Source organism: Kwoniella bestiolae, chromosome 6, assembly GCF_000512585.2.
Source record: "Kwoniella bestiolae CBS 10118 chromosome 6, complete sequence".
Taxonomy (NCBI): domain Eukaryota; kingdom Fungi; phylum Basidiomycota; class Tremellomycetes; order Tremellales; family Cryptococcaceae; genus Kwoniella; species Kwoniella bestiolae.
In genome coordinates this window covers 1,383,139-1,399,141 of record NC_089246.1, presented here as the reverse complement: position 1 = coordinate 1,399,141, position 16,003 = coordinate 1,383,139, and the positions used below count along the sequence as shown (strand labels likewise).

General features: G+C 46.8%; 8 protein-coding genes across 8 annotated transcripts; 5 read left to right on the top strand and 3 right to left on the bottom strand.

Annotated features, from left to right (window-relative positions):
- Positions 1 to 123: 123 nt before the first annotated feature.
- I302_107716 (uncharacterized protein) lies at positions 124 to 2,496 on the top strand (the record flags this gene model as incomplete). Its single annotated transcript, XM_019193155.1, has 12 exons — positions 124 to 325; positions 397 to 508; positions 579 to 662; positions 720 to 731; positions 790 to 886; positions 950 to 1,018; positions 1,076 to 1,171; positions 1,243 to 1,362; positions 1,458 to 1,672; positions 1,821 to 2,009; positions 2,115 to 2,362; positions 2,435 to 2,496. 12 exons carry the CDS (start codon positions 124 to 126, stop codon positions 2,494 to 2,496), a joined length of 1,506 nt encoding a protein of 501 aa, XP_019044632.1.
- Positions 2,497 to 2,869: 373 nt separating this feature from the next.
- I302_107715 (uncharacterized protein) lies at positions 2,870 to 3,802 on the top strand (the record flags this gene model as incomplete). Its single annotated transcript, XM_019193156.1, has 4 exons — positions 2,870 to 2,937; positions 3,217 to 3,311; positions 3,440 to 3,585; positions 3,683 to 3,802. 4 exons carry the CDS (start codon positions 2,870 to 2,872, stop codon positions 3,800 to 3,802), a joined length of 429 nt encoding a protein of 142 aa, XP_019044633.1.
- A 141-nt stretch (positions 3,803 to 3,943) lies between these two features.
- Positions 3,944 to 6,644, bottom strand: I302_107714 (uncharacterized protein; the record flags this gene model as incomplete). Its single annotated transcript, XM_019193157.1, has 7 exons — positions 3,944 to 4,197; positions 4,285 to 4,321; positions 4,388 to 4,532; positions 4,612 to 4,958; positions 5,159 to 5,789; positions 5,936 to 6,229; positions 6,367 to 6,644. The coding sequence occupies 7 exons, from the start codon at positions 6,642 to 6,644 to the stop codon at positions 3,944 to 3,946; spliced, it is 1,986 nt and encodes a 661-aa protein (XP_019044634.1).
- A 1,052-nt stretch (positions 6,645 to 7,696) lies between these two features.
- On the bottom strand, positions 7,697 to 8,711 carry I302_107713 (60S ribosomal uL1 domain-containing protein; the record flags this gene model as incomplete). Its single annotated transcript, XM_019193158.1, has 3 exons — positions 7,697 to 7,759; positions 7,874 to 8,323; positions 8,544 to 8,711. The coding sequence occupies 3 exons, from the start codon at positions 8,709 to 8,711 to the stop codon at positions 7,697 to 7,699; spliced, it is 681 nt and encodes a 226-aa protein (XP_019044635.1).
- A 453-nt stretch (positions 8,712 to 9,164) lies between these two features.
- I302_107712 (uncharacterized protein) lies at positions 9,165 to 9,891 on the top strand (the record flags this gene model as incomplete). Its single annotated transcript, XM_019193159.1, has 2 exons — positions 9,165 to 9,440; positions 9,682 to 9,891. 2 exons carry the CDS (start codon positions 9,165 to 9,167, stop codon positions 9,889 to 9,891), a joined length of 486 nt encoding a protein of 161 aa, XP_019044636.1.
- Positions 9,892 to 10,262: 371 nt separating this feature from the next.
- On the top strand, positions 10,263 to 10,968 carry I302_107711 (uncharacterized protein; the record flags this gene model as incomplete). Its single annotated transcript, XM_019193160.1, has 3 exons — positions 10,263 to 10,414; positions 10,532 to 10,746; positions 10,820 to 10,968. 3 exons carry the CDS (start codon positions 10,263 to 10,265, stop codon positions 10,966 to 10,968), a joined length of 516 nt encoding a protein of 171 aa, XP_019044637.1.
- A 162-nt stretch (positions 10,969 to 11,130) lies between these two features.
- Positions 11,131 to 12,647, bottom strand: I302_107710 (methionyl-tRNA formyltransferase; the record flags this gene model as incomplete). The annotated part of the gene is made up of 6 exons (XM_065870520.1): positions 11,131 to 11,409; positions 11,479 to 11,610; positions 11,677 to 11,778; positions 11,830 to 12,185; positions 12,246 to 12,335; positions 12,404 to 12,647. 6 exons carry the CDS (start codon positions 12,645 to 12,647, stop codon positions 11,131 to 11,133), a joined length of 1,203 nt encoding a protein of 400 aa, XP_065726592.1.
- A 778-nt stretch (positions 12,648 to 13,425) lies between these two features.
- Positions 13,426 to 15,638, top strand: I302_107709 (uncharacterized protein; the record flags this gene model as incomplete). The annotated part of the gene is made up of 8 exons (XM_019193162.1): positions 13,426 to 13,619; positions 13,711 to 13,871; positions 13,928 to 13,968; positions 14,035 to 14,141; positions 14,207 to 14,278; positions 14,328 to 15,152; positions 15,248 to 15,288; positions 15,388 to 15,638. 8 exons carry the CDS (start codon positions 13,426 to 13,428, stop codon positions 15,636 to 15,638), a joined length of 1,692 nt encoding a protein of 563 aa, XP_019044639.1.
- Between the last annotated feature and the right edge of the window lie 365 nt (positions 15,639 to 16,003).

Below are 16,003 nucleotides of genomic sequence, written 5' to 3'. Positions count from 1 at the left end.
ACTCATCTCACCTGTGTCTGTTCAACTCAAAGCTTCCGGAGCACATATCAGATTGATCGTCATCCGCACCACCACTACCACCTATATTTAACACCACAAAGTCTTGGCATCCATCCATCCACCATGGGGCTCTTATCACAAGGTATCGACTCGCTCTCCCTCAAGTCCTCCAAATCTAGAAGAGCATCCTCCGCATCTGCCCTCTCGACGGGTAGTCAGAGCGGTGGGAAGGAGGGTGAGACGCAGATTGATGATGGTGATCCGAATGATACGTCTACTCTGGATAAGGAGGAAGGGAATGTGTTGATGGCATTGATCTCGCAATGTACGTCACTACACACATTATGCGCGACCATATACTTTGGGAGCTTACTGATGTTGTTTATCTACGTATAGTACGCCCAGGAATGGACCTATCCAAAATTGCTTTACCCACGTTCGTCCTCGAACCTAGAAGTTTGTTAGAGAGAATCACAGATTTCTTCTCCCATCCTGAGCTCATCTTCGGGTATGTCGTCTCTACTTCGCAATCACCACTCTTTCTGCTGATGATGAGCTGATGTTTACTGCTGTGGTAGCGCCGGAGCTGAACCTGATGCTAAAGAACGATTCATAAGAGTCATGACTTATTATCTCAGTGGATGGCATATCAAACCTAAGGGGTGAGCTCCTCTATCCATACGGCCCAGAACGCCTAAGCTGACAACACGAACGCGCAGTGTCAAGAAACCGTGAGCTGCCTCATGACTGGGTGAAGTGGTAAACACAGAGCTGACAGTACTTGAATAGATACAATCCCGTCTTAGGTGAATTCTTCCGATGTAGCTACACCTACCCAGACGGTACAGAGGGATTCTACGTTGCCGAGCAGGTTTCTCATCATCCTGTGAGCTCTTTCTGGACTCCTCTTCCTGCGGAAAAGAATTTCAAGCTGACGTTCTGCGATTAGCCCGTATCTGCCTTTTTCTACGTCTCACCCAAGAATGGATTATTGGTCACTGGAGAGTTGAAACCCAAGGTAAGCTACCGAGTTAGACAATGCTAGAATGTAGCTGACGTTGTCGGTGGTGCGCAGAGTAAATTCTTGGGAAATAGCGCTGCTACTATCATGGAAGGTGAAGATAGAATACGGTTATTGGATAGACCTGAGGATGGAGATTATGTCATCACGGTCAGTTAGCTACACTGCATTCTCCTTTCTTTGGACCTCTGACTGACATCAAAAATGTCTATCACTTGTAGATGCCAAACACCTACGCTCGAGGTATTCTCTTCGGAAAGATGTTATTGGAATTATGTGAACTTTCCACGATCGATTGTCAGGCTACGGATTATCACGCGGATGTGGATTTCAAGGCCAAGGTGAGCACAGTCATTCCAAAATTGCTGGTCATACGTTACATCCCTATATCGCTTTCGCATTGGATTGGTACTAATGCTGTGTCTCCATCTTCCAGGGTTGGATATCAGGAGGATACAATGTGATCTCTGGAAAAGTCACTGGGCCTGGTCGCACAGATATCGGTGATCTTTCCGGACACTGGTCCGCAGCTATGGACTACTCAGACAAGAAGACAAAGGAGAAGAAGACTGTATTTGATCCAACTAAGGCGAGAGTTGTCCCTAAGAATGTGTTGCCAGAGTCAGAACAGGAGGAGTATGAGTCAAGAAGGTGAGTAGGGCAGGATGAAGAATTTCGTCTATCAGTTTCATACAATTGCCACGCATCAACCTCCCCTCGATTATCTAGACCCGCACACCCCACATCACTTCACTTGGCTCAACTGTAAATATATGCTGACTTTCTGGTGATTATCCAGACTATGGACCAAACTCACGGATGCGATCAGATCGGCGGACATGCACGGTGCGACAGCTGCCAAGACTGCTGTTGAGGATAGACAAAGAGAGTTGGCCAAGAAGAGAGAAGCCTCAGGAGAGGTACCGGAATCGAGATTCTTCAAGCATGTCTCGGGAGATAGGTGGATGCCCAAGTTGGATGTCGACAAGTGGGTTGCGTTTTCCCCGTCTCTCATCCACCTTGCTTCTCGTTCCCTCTATGAATCAGATAGATTTGAACTCAACGTGATCTGATCCTTTGACTCCTTCCTTAGCCTGCCAAAAGACCGACAAGAGATGGAAGATAAAGTCCGTCAATGGATATTCGGCGATAAATCCCCATCGCAATCTACCGCCTCTCCCAGACAAACTCCCAGGAAATCATCCGTCCCCGAATCAGTCGGTTCTTCATCGTCATCCGTCCCACAGTCACCTACCGCACCTGCCAAACCTTCTCCATTGTCTGCTTCGACCACTGCGGATACAGCTTCGATCAACAGTGTAGACACGGCTACGTCAGTTCGTGAGTTACCTACGTTTCACCTTGCATTATCATCAGTGTGACAGTAGCTAATTTATGGATTGATAAAATCAGCATCGGTCACTACAGCACCTGGACCACCAGCCTCGGGACCCAAATTCGACCATCCTGTATAAGTATAGTGAACTAGATAGATATGATTGAGATCCTTGTTCCCTCGATAATTACATTCACGTAACCTCTTCTCAATATACTATATTTCGTCCCGTCCTCTTGCTTTATTTGAACTGGATCTTTCTTATATATGATGTGTGAATTATACATGTGAGATGATATGAATGCATGGAACAGAGATGTATACGAGTAGGTGCCACATTGAGGTATGAGGTTGTGGCCAATCGTATTCCACCTAATGTGAATTTGATCCCGTTATCATCTCTCCGCTTCACTCATCTGTGCTCGAGTATTGAACTGATGTTATTGATTTCAATGTTCTTGCAAACTTGACACTAACTTAAATTCATACCTCCATAACACACATCATACACAATGTCGTTAGCTAGGACGATCAGACACGCTCGGGCTGTGGGATTCAAGGAATGGTTCAGGCAGATGACGTGGGTATCTGTTCTTGTTGGAATGGAGTAAACCAGATTGGAGTTTGTCAGATCGAGGGGACAGCATCTCAGATGAACTTAGGTCTAATCAGCGTTAGATGGAGCATTCGCTGGATACTCTGCGAGCAGAGTGGGTAGGAGGGACAAGGATGGGAGTAGAATGCCTGATAACGATATAAGGGTCAGAAGGTGAAATGGGGATGGAGGATGACTCATTGAATATTGAATATTGGAGAATGGAAATCGACAATGACTAACTTGTATGCCTCCTTCTCGCAGGTACATCGGCGATGCCAAATCCGGTAGATTGGTAGGCACAGATCAGTTTGGAAACAGGTATTTCGAGAATACCGATCCCGCTGAGGAAGTGCCCGGTGAGTCGATTTGATTTAATCATATCTTGCTTGCTTTACATCTGTCCGTTTCCACATGTGCAGGCTGGTCCTGGTTCAGTATCGTATGGACAATGCTAAATCCCCTTTCTGTTGGTTCCACTTAAAAGGCCGACACAGATGGGTCGATTACTCCCAAGACGACTTTAACGCCTCGCAGGTCCCACCCGAATGGCACTCTTGGATACATCATATTCGAAAGGATGCGCCCAGTGAGGATCCCATTGTTCAGGCTGTCACCCCATCATGGAAAGCTGTAAGTTCATTTCAAGCCACCGAGTTGTATACTCAACCTCAACCCATTATTCCACGTGTCGAAAGAACTCTACTGATCTCGCATTTATCACACACAGCCATTCATCGAAAATATGACGGGTACTCGAGGAGCGTTCAAGACGTACTCCACGACCGCCCCAAAGATCAGAGCTTGGGATCCAGTAGTCAAGCCTCGAGGTGGTTCACCAAGTGCCTAGGCCTAGTGTTCTCAGTTATTATGCATTGGACATATTTTAGATTGAACTTCCTGCTCCAAGCTAGATTGACGGACAACTTATCTCATTTACTTTTATTATTATTATAAAGTATATCCACATCAAAATACCAGCAGGCATATCCTACTGACTCGACGGTCCACCCCTCCCACTCAGACTATCCCTCCTCGCTTCGTCCTCTTTTGATCCACTCGTAGCTGATCCAGCATTCTCCCGAACCCTCCCCTCCATCTCATCCTGCTCTACACTCTGCATCCTGCGCATAGCAGCTTCTCCCAATTCTGCGAATGTCGATCCGCACATGCACTGGTGTTTTGCTGAAGGGGAGGAGAGGATGGTATCCATATTCTCGATAGGGGGCGAATGGGCCGTTTCGTCTATAAGATAAGATAGTGTTTTATTAGTTCAAATGGCGAGGATCATATCAAATATCTATGAGATATAATTGGTGAGATGATACTTACAAGTAGGTAAATTCAATGCGTTCAACGTTAAAGTACACTATAAAGACGAAGACCTCGTATCAGTAAAATCAGGTCCCTTGTCTCATGCCATGGTCGGACTTACCGAAGGCACAGTTATAGGCATCTTGACAGACATCATCCGCAGTTCACCTGGACCTTCAATGGGAGAATCAAACACGCATAATCCGTCGAGAGAATAGAACACCTGGAGGATCAATTCATGTTTGACTCGAATGGGGGTGATAGTCCTATGTAAATAAACCGAATCAGCACTATATCCCAATACAGTACAGACATAATGGACATAAAGAGTGAATCCTGACCCACCCATCATTCGTAGTCGGTCTTATCTTCTCATGACCAGGCAACCTAGCCACCGCTCTAACGTTCCACCCCTCCTGCCCGTCCTTCTTCCCTTTACCAGGAACACCCTGACCCCTCCACAGAGCCTCGACCTCTCTCCCAGGATACTTCTCTCCCGGTCGATGGGGTCGTCCAACTTGGTAGAGGATATGTGATCTTGCACCCTCAGGTGAATGAGTTGACTGATTGGGCGTTCGCGGGGAAGTGATGCTGTAGCTTTGGGATAGGATCAGTCGGACGAGGAAGATCGTGGTGATTGGTGAAGGGGAGGGGAGTTTGACCGATATTAGGAGGACCGATGAGATTGAGAACTGGGCATGAAGTGGGTGTCAGCTCAGTAAGATGATTTGGGGATATGGGACATAGGTAGAGGAGTTGAGTATATGTTATATTGATTGTTATACACCAATCAGATGGGATAGGACGAGAGGATAAGCAACCCTTCATGATTAACATGATTTGAAAACCAAAGAGTATACTTGTCATCGATTTCAGGTATAAAACCACCCACCACATCAGCATTAGCGCTAAACCTCCAAGTCCCTATCCCATCCACAAAACCCTCTTTCCTGATTTCCAGCGTATTCACCCCGCCCGATCTAGACGGATTAGCATGTACGATCAATGCCCTCGAAGCGGTCAAATCGCCTTTCAGCCAGCCGGCCTTTTCTGTCCTCCCGCCCATCGCCCCAGTGTCCGAGGAGAAGCTTTGTCGTCTCGAGCCAGAAGGTATGGGGTCGGGTGAAAGTGATAGAGGTGGGACATCGGAGGATTGGCTTCGTGTGTATAGACCTTGTACGGAGGGGGAACCCTCTCCTACTGCTATGGCATCGTTACCTATCAATGGGTCTTCGAGTGAAAGATTTTGCAGACCAATTAGGGATTCTCTGCTCCCATTTCTAGTACCCTTGTTTAATCCTGTTGAAGTGGCTAGCTTATCGGAACGTGCTATGACACGTTCGAAGTCTGCTATGTTTGGTATACTCGGGTCTAGGGCTGGTGAAGATCCTTTAAATACTGATGAGAAGGAGGTGCTGGATGGTATACCCTCTACTCTCGCTGTGAGGATGTAAGAGACTCGAGCGAAGTTGTGGTAGTCTGTGGTCGCTAGTGTCGCAGGGAGGATTATGGTGAATGAGAAGCTGCAATGTATGAGGTATCAGTATCAGGATGAGTGTTGTGGTAATAGTGGGTACTTGTGATAGAGTTGACTCATTGTATTAATGAATGGGTTTGGAAGAGGTGATAGTGTTGAGCTGCTATTTCCATATGAGAGACAGGCACTCACGACTGACTTCCCTTCTCCAGCCATATCCCCTCCTCTTCCCCCTCACTTTCCCCCAAAACCTCAACACCCCTCTCGAAAATCCCATCATCCTCCCACCCCCTGCCCACGCCCATGTGCAACCTACACACGCTCTGCACACCCACGGAGATTGCTTTGACCCTTCTCCGCTCCTTCATGATCACCTCGAGCGAGCCGGAGAGGACGGTATCTTCGCATGGAGGTTCGAGGGTCGAGGAGCCCGCTTCGAGTGGGTGAAGGTCGAGTGTGCGGGGGGGTCGGACTAGTGCGACTCCCCTATTTGATGGACTGAATTAGCTCCATATCTCTTCATATTATGTACATTGATTTGAGATGGACCCATAGAAGGGAATGAATATGATATGACTGGGTGACCTTTATATAAGCCTGTTGTTAGAAGTGAACCAACTCACCAAGCAGGAACATGTATCTTCAACACCCCCTTGGCACTACTCCCAGGACTAGACGACCTAAGATATATAGGAGGAGGCACCCTCGGTCTATCGTCCAATGCCAGAGGGTTGAGTGCGGGCGATCGGTCTAAAGACGCCCTGGCGTAACTTGGTGGAGGACGGGGTGAGGAGGGCCGACCTCTCGCGGGGGAGGATGGTCGTCCACGGGGAGAAGATGAGGATGAGGAGGTGGGGTTGGGATTGGATGTCGAGCTGGCGGGAGAGGGGAAATATGACATTTCGTGTGGTGGTCTGCTTGAACCCCCTCTCTTTCTCTGTTTGATAAATTGGTTTTATACACAGGTCGAATGAGGAAGAGAGAGTCGACTAGGGGTTTTTGAAGGAGTTGTATTCACTCGTAGTCTGTTTTAATGATACAGACGCGTGAATGAGAAGATGATTGGACTGTTCTGTATTACTTGTGGATTGTTTATTGATTATTGTTTATTGATTTGATGACATGATACAATCACCCCCTTCTAGTACTCTCTCCGGTCGAGTCAACTTTTTACTCAGTCCATGTTAATAATCCTTATCACTGTAATATACGGATCCCTTCGGCCAACCGGGATTACTCTGCTATTGCACAACACGAATACAGTACTCTCCTTACATCAACTCCGGACCGGAATTCCTCAGGAGTGCATATCTGGTGTCTTGTGTCTTTAGTGTTGGTGTCGCATGAGAGCACCGTCAACTCTGATGAGTCAGCTTTGAGTAGGGAATCAATATCATTAGAGGTGAAATTGGAATCGAGTCAGAGTATGAAATGGTACAATCAACCATAAACAGGAAGATCATCGGGGCCGAGCGGTACAAGGCACAGCACTCGAAAAAAGATCCGAGAGAAATCTCTGAATTTCGTAATTAGCCGAGTTTGGCGGTTATAGCAGTAGTGAAATCGTATGGTAACTAATGGTCTGCACCATAACATGGGATGCAATCAAGATTACGGGAGGACCAGACCGTAAATATCGGATATGCGACATTGCTCAAGTAGGATGATCATCCACATGCATCTCACAAGACCTATCAACATAGCAATACCTCAAATGGAGAATATAAACCTTCCAAAGGCGATACAAACCAACGAATCCCAAATAAAGAGAAAAAAAGCTCCCCTCAGTCCCCGACAAATAAACCTAGTTAAAGGCTCAGACAAGACTTGGGTATAAGCGTGCGAAAGCTCCTGTTTTGCCTTTTCTCCTTTTGTAATTCATCAATCTCTACCTCTTCATCAGATCCACAACTCTATCTCAGATACCACGTCCGACCAATGGCAACCGAAGACTTAGAAGAGTCTTTGGGGTTTACCCATGGTGGATTTGATGGTGAGGGATTGGATGTTTTGCCACTGTGATGTGAATGTATATCAGCATGAGTCACACTTTATACCATAATGGATCCAGACAGAAGTCTTATTCATCCAACGAAAGCAACGTGATAATCTAAACAAAACCCCACTCACTTGCTTCTTAAGAAGGGAGATCAAGAAGTTAATAGCCAACATGGTGTTTTGCATGATTTGGTCCTCCTCCATATCAACGTGACCGACGGCAACACCCAAACACAAGACCTTCTTAAGTTGGAACTTGATGGTGGATCGGACCTCGGTAACCTTTCGTTGAAGGTCCTCGGAGTGAGAAACGGGGGTAGGGAATTTACCAGCCTTGGAGAGACCTGGACCCAACAATCTGGGGATTTGCTTGATCAGAGCTTCGGAGGCGAGGAAAGCATCGTACTTTTGGGCGAGCTTCTTGACGAGCTTCTTGTTCTTGTTGAGTTTCTTGAGATCCTCGACGGTCATGAAGGGGAGTTCCTCGTCGAGTTGCTTGGCTCGGTCGACATCGGCAGCATCGGCAAGGATACAGAGCTGCATTCGAGGTCGGGGGACGTGGGGGAGCTTGACGGTACCGGACTATAAGCGAGCAAGAGTATTAGCACTGTTGGGTCTTTACTTTGCAATAATTCCTTCTGCTTGTCCTCCACTGCGATCCAACGATCAAGAAGTGATATCCGTTCCACCAGATTATCCAACCCTCTTAGTTTCCAAGAGATGACCACTTCTTGACACTCCTCTCCAGACTACTCCGACCAGCATCTCTTCCCCCTCGCTCCGCTCGGTGAAAATGACTCACGAATCGCTTATCCCTTTGAGGATCATAGTTCTTAAGACCGATTTGGAGTTCGATGGTCTCGACGAAGTTTCTCTTCTTACCACCGGCTTCCTTGTGGGTGTCCAAGGAAGATTGGGCAAGAAGGGTTTTGATGGACCCTCGCACGCTTGATGCCTGGAGCTTTGACATTTTGGATGGTTGATATCAGGCCGGAGTAAGACGGGTCTTGATGGATGGAGAGGAGAACGAGAAAAGGATGAGGAAAGGTTATATGTATGAGTGAGAGTGGTGTGGTGTGGTGAGCAGCGGTGGGAGGTGAAAGAGGATTTAGTTTTTTCGTCGGAGTTTTGTGAAAGCGGCGTTTTCAACTAAATGTGGCACAGCAACCTGGAGAGTGGAGGTTACGTTGATTTCTTTCGAGAGTAGCTGAAAGTCGAAGATATTTGGATGCATAAAGCTGAAAGATGTCAGAATACATACATGGGTTATAGTACTCTACAACACACCAATTCGATCACTCACCCTCAACCACCAGACATCGCTCTTCCCGCATGGATATCAGACAACCATCCAACGGAAAAACAGAAACAATATATATACACCTCTTCAGTCCCAGTCAAATAACCCAAGACGCACGACGCAATGTCAAAATTCCCAAACCTCACCACCCTCCTAACCCGCCGATCCAACCCATCCATCATCCCCATCTCCCCAACCAGAGCAGGAAACAACAAGCCTAAATCCCTCCAAAAAACCAAGAGGACGTTCAAACCCAATATCACAAGGGTCGACTGGCCCGTCAACCTTTTATCTGAGGAGAGTGCCGCAGAGGGGGTGTTGCCTAGGTTGAGAGGGGTTAAGATGCAGGTTAGGAGGGTTAGGGATGTGGAGAAGGCTGGTGGGATGGAGGGGCTATTGGTGAGTCGCCCTGTCTATCCAATATTGAGACTTATAACGCATATCACGTCTTTATCCTTTTTTTGCTGTACTACTTTGGATATTATCCCTTCAACCAGCTCGACTCTGTGCTATCTCAATTGTAACAATCATTCATTGTTCATAATCTACTTTCAAGCGCAATACCACGTCAACCTCTATATAATTCTCATCACTCTCACATGATTCATCTGACACGGATTAATTGTCTTCACGCACACAGCTCTCCCGTCGCTCAAAAGACCTAACACCCTTCGGCGCCTACCTCCGATCCCAAGTATTCACCCAGTTACACCGTATCAAGGAAGACATAGAGTTTGAGCGAGCATCGAGAAAGGCTTCGGGCTTGCCACCATTGGAGGGACTGGGTCTGGCGGGTGGTAGGATTGGAGGTGGGGAGAAGAGGGAGGTGCCGTTGTTAGAGGGACAGTAGCTGTAGGTGCGGAGATGAAGAAGATCTTGGTCTTATGGTAATGGGGGTGGGGGGGAGAGTAGAAATGCAGGGTCAAGGGAAAGAAGGAAGATGGTATTTGCATGGAGGAACAATGGTATGGTCAATAGAATGACTATGTTGTATGAATACGATCACTCATAAAATAGAGCGACGACGCATTGACCCATTCCGTCTCTTTCCTCATTATTGCACTCCACTCTATATAATCAGACACGCAAGCATCGTTTCTTCTTTCCTCTTTCCTCTTTTCTCTTTTCACTTTGCTATACATTCCATCATTCTCTCTTCCTCATCGTAATCAAATTGAAACCCACCGTCCTCATCGTAATCAAAGTGAAACCCACCACACCATGACCTCCCAAACCGACACTGATAAAAACCAGGACCAAACGAAACTCGAGAATCTCCTGTTCAGCGATCCGGAAATCAAGAAATTACTCATCAAAGGAGAAAGTATCAATATCAAGGAAATGGCTGCGAGATTGACCGAGAACGGAGTCACGTAGGTCTAATCTCTCTCATCCCGATATGACCTACCCTTCATCTTTGCGTGCAGGCGAGGCGACTGGTCTTACCTCTGACTTGAAGATCATTTTCTGACTTTCCACTCCCCGCGAAGGATCGAAACTCAGGGCGGTCCTGCGAAGCCCCAAGACAAGGCTAACGAGCAAGAGAAAGAGAAAGAGAAAGAGGAACAAGCCCCAGTCAACCTTACCAATCCCCCAAAACCCAAATCCAAACCCAAACCCAAACCCACACCCAAACCCATCCGCGTTCTCCCACCAATCCAAAGACGATATCCGAAGGACCTTCCTCCTCTTTCTCCATTCACTAGTAAGTGTTCCACGACATGTCATGCTGCCATGGTGGAGGCTGACACTCAGAATATGAACGGTGGCATCAACAGTCCCTGGAGCTCGTGCGTACTTGTCAACCGGCTCAATAGACTTGTTGGCGTCAGAGGAGGAAAATGAGTTCGTGGAAATGGCTCCTTCAGCTAAGAGATCTAGATTGACTGGTCCATCGTTCATGACAGGAAGATCAGTATTTGACTGAAAGGTTGATAATCGATCGGTACACTTTCTTCACTATGTTTCTCTCGCGTATATCCATTCTGTTGTAGAGTGACTTCATTATGGCACAACCTCATAAACATTTAAGTTGTATATCCTTCAACACGTTTTCATGTAAACATATCCTCATCACCAAACACCCCTCTCAACCCATCTTAACCCACCCCCGATCCCTCACTTCCCTAGGTAATCCATTCCACCAATCCTTAACTCCCATCACTTTCTTTCCAGCCATTTGCACTTCCACTACCTCCAACCAAGTTCCTTTCCCGCACGAGACAAACAATCTTCGAACCTTCCCTTCTTTGATCAAGTGCGCTGTGCCTGCTTCGCTCATCAGGTGGTTGGGATACTCTGACGGAGGGAGGGGTTGGAGAGAGATGAAGTGCGCTGTGGTTGATAAGATGGATGTCCAGAGATGGACCTGTCGTCGGGATAGAACTCAGCCCCGCATGATTTGCAATTTGACGAACGAGAGATCGGAAGAACTCACCTGATGACCTATTCCTCTGTGTATTCGATCTATCTCCTCTGCGGTCTTCTCCTGCCAATCTACCCGAGCAGTCTCATGGGTGATTTTGGGAGCTAGGGTAATTCCGGATTCATCTTGAGGGTTGAAAGTGGCCTAACCACGTTAATGCTTGTCAGCTGACTAACAAAGAATCGAACAGACCATGATAGAAACACTTACAGTCCCATTTTGCAACCTCCTCAAGAGGTCCACCAGCAATTTTCCTCCAATCTCAGCCAAATGAGGAAGAAAGGTAGCATATGTTGCATCGTGTGGTACTTCCTATATCTACTATTAGCAGATTTCAAGATTCCAAAAATGGGAACTACTTACAATAGCACTAACAGATCCAGCTATATCACCCGCATCTACCCCTTGACTGAACTTTACGAGTCTCTGCACACTGACTCCCGTCGTTTTATCACTATTGGTAATCGTCCATTGGACCGGTGCGGCACCCCTCCAACGAGGTAGCAATGAAGGATGGACGTTGAGACGGTGATCCTCGGGGAATAGCTTGAGCAGGCGGAGAGGGATGATGTGGCCAAAAGAAGCTGTTAGGAGTATATGCGAGGGAGAAGGCATGGTGAATGGGTTAGGTGGAGTCCAGGATTTGATACCTTCAGAAGGGACGGTGTGAGTGGGTAAGGAATGGGAAAGAGCATATTGCTGTAAAGCGGCTATACCATCTGTAGGTATAAGCTAGTTATCCAATGTATATGCGTCAAAAAGAAAAGAGGGTGACTGACGAGTATACTTCTCAAGTGATTTATGATGCTTCCCTCCCCTTCCTATCTCCCTTTCGGGCGGGACTACCACATCGATTGATTCCCATAGATCTGCAGCATCATCGCAATTTCATTAGCTCGGCTGTCTCATACCTTGTTATGAGAGATGTCCAACTCACCATGGGCATTATGAACAGCCTTGAGAGAAGCTACAGAGAAATCATCGGATCCACAAAATAATATCTTGAATTTGGACTTGGTCTTATCGGTCAACCTTGCGGAGAAGGTGGAGAATAACCTGGCTCTGGCTCTTGCGCGAGTGGTCTGTTCGATATAGTCGATTATAATCGCATTATGTATGATACACCTCGATGAGCCGCGAAGTGAAGTTGATGGAGAGATCACCAGACGAGGGATGATCATCTATGTGTTGTGGGTTGTAAGTTGGGTGGACATGCATATATGATTGTATGATAGATGGGTAATGACAAGATGGTCCAGATGGAAATAAAAGTGATTGTTTGTAGATGTCGGTAAACCAGGCACGAGGTTTGTTGAGGTTTACGAGATGAATTCGCATCCAAGTCAAGTACCGCTTCTACTTCTACGTAGTATGGAAAAAGTAACAAAGCTATCTATCTTGTCCATCTTATCTTGACTTGACATCTAACATCATATACTGCTATACTGACCCACTCGGATTGAGTCACAGATACCGGCAGAGTTCCAGCTGTTCAGAGGAAGAGAAAGAAGATTTGATCCGCTCGACCGCCTTCACGTCTACGCAGTCAAGTCGGATCGAGAACAATCAATCATCAACCATCGACCCTAAAGCTAAGATCATCCTCTATCCTATTTATATCACACAGCTCAATAACACCATACATCCTTTGTATCAGTCATTCACCATTCACTCGTCATTCACTATCTGGGGAGTAGCCAGAAGGACATCCACCGTACATCCATGTTCGTTGCTTGAAGAGCAGACTTCCTTTGATCGTACGAAAGTACCCAGTACCAAAACTATTTTAAGATCATCTGGGCATCCTCAAAGAGAAAAATCGGATCATCAAGCCAAAGCAAAGCAGTTAAACATCGGACCGTAGTGGTCCATACCATCACCGTTTGGGTCAACTCAGCACCCCAACCGATCAGACCGCCTTTCACTACCAAGATTTCCAATAACAGCCCAAGCTCAACAATGTATCAGCCCCGCCTATCCCTCTCATCTCTCCTCGTCATACCGACCATCTCAACCTTCATTCTCCAATCTCTACCCGCCTCCGCCTACATACCCGCTATAGCAGTCAACGATACTTCTGGTCTGAATTTCACGGATTCATCAACGATTGCTATTTCCTGGACTGATCCGGTGGGGACGTATTCAGGTGCCGTGTGAGTATCTTTCACCTTGTCTCGAATTTACTTCTTGACAGAAAATGATCTGATGATCTGATGATCTGATGATCTGCTTTCACTCCCACAGCTCATTCCAACTACAAGCGGATGTACGAACAGGCGGAACTACCTCGGGAGCCCTGGTCCATTTCGCAGAGAGCTCGATGGGAGAGAATCTGACTACGTCAACACCGTGGATAGCATATATAAGTTGTGATGTCAATGAGACGACTGCGAGCGATGAGTGGGGTGGGTTAATACGTCCCACATAGATGAGTCTTACCTGACATGATTTGGGATTATAGATATATTCACATTAGCTAGAGACAGGGGAGCAGTATCTGCTGTAAGTTTCCCTTAGTACTCCTTCATCAGCTTTGCATATATGCTGACCTGGATAATTTATCGATAGCTACTATACACCGCTCACTCTCAGTCCTGCCTCCTCAACCCAGAATACATAACAGATTTCGAAAAGCCTTTAGACGTGTTTGCCACCAAGACAGTACAGGTAGCGAGGTGAGTATCTCTACAATCCCCCATACCTTATTCCATCTCTACTCGTCTGATAACACCTGACCTAGACTCATCGATAACCAATTCGTCCACACCAACACTTCATTCGAGAATTACAACGGGACTCTCCTTAACATATCGTACGTCCCCCTTCTCTAAGCTAGATCGTGTTGCTAACATTGCCAACAGAGGGAGCGATGTCAACAACTCTTTAGCAAACTCCGCCCCATCATACAAATCCTTCCTCATGGGAACACTTACCGCCAGAAATTCAACAGGTCAAGCTACAGCCACGGGCATACCCAATGCCTCGCCCACCGACGATTCCTCCTCATCCGGCGGAGGGGGAAACAAAAAGACTTCCGCACCTATGATTGTTCTCTACACTATCACGGGGGTGGTATCATTCATGTTCATCTTCATGTTGATCATGGGAGCGAGACGAGCGATGTTACACCCCGAACGATATGGTCGAAGGGAGAATGACAACGAGCATGGTCCACCGCAGAGTACCGCTAGGGGTTTGGCTCAGGCTGTGCTGGATACTTTCCCTGTGATTAAATACAATAATCGAGATACTATACAAGGATATTCAAGAGAAGGACAAGGACAAACGGGAGGAGAAGGATCTCCACCTAAGAGTTTGAATTCCGAGAATGGTTTAATTAGAGACTCCATCTCTCTCAATCAGATACATCGGACCGACCATGGTCAGAGTCATACTAATGGATATGCCGATGGATATGGGTATGGATTTGGCCATCAGAATGACGCGGAGTCGTCGAAGAGTGGTGGTGCGGGAGTACAAGTTTCAGAGGTGGAACGCAGGATGTCATCCGTGGCTAGTGGAAGTAAGACTTCAAATCAGTCTGATGATTCACCACAGTTGGGAGAAGAAGAAGGTCAACAACAGCAATGTCCCATTTGTTTGGTGGATTTCGAACCGGGTGATGATCTTAGGGTGTTGCCTTGTGAGAGGGGACATGCGTATCATCAGAGCTGTATTGATCCGTGGTGGGTTCCCTCTCGCTACAAGCTATTCAACCCTATTTTCTATAAGACCCGTATGGCAGGTTGTGAAGTAGTGCTGATTTTGACTGATGATGTAGGCTCCTCGAAGTATCTTCGTCATGTCCACTATGTCGTAAAGGTGAGTCTGATCGTTCATCCCATCATTAGTAATCCCACATATGGCCCATCAATCATCGCTATAGGCTAACCAAGCTGATTCATTTGGTTCAAACCGTAGACTTCAACGCACCCCCCACATCGGTCCTATCAAACTCACAAAACTCCAACGACTCCTCCTCCCCCTCACCTCATTCGTCCACATACCCCGCCGACCAGCAGCAACAACAACCACCAACTCAACATGGTTTCGCCCGATATCTTGCCTTCATGCGGCGAGAGCGGCGGGATACAAGGAGAGGTAGGACCGATAGTGGAGTGGGGCAGGGGAGGAGTAGGGAGGCTGATCAGACTGGACCGGGGGGGTATTAACGATAAGCTTGATCCAGAGTGTCGGTCGTTGGAATGGATCTTAGGGCGATTACGGTCTAAACTACCAGACAATTATGTCATGGTTGGACCCACTATATGAGTAATGGACATTTTTAATTTTGAATTTATGATTTCTTCTTCTTTGCTATTCCCAGACCACCGAAATTGTTGTATTCATATACTCGTAATCCTTTCGCATTTCATTCCAACTCACATCCTATTATGTCTTGTATTGATAATATCCCTGGACGTATATTCCGAATAATGAGCTCAAGACCAAGCTGAAAACGACAAATCACGATTTCCTCTCATTTCATAGATGCGATGTATCTGTATTGCTTGATCTGCTACATGATTACTGGACA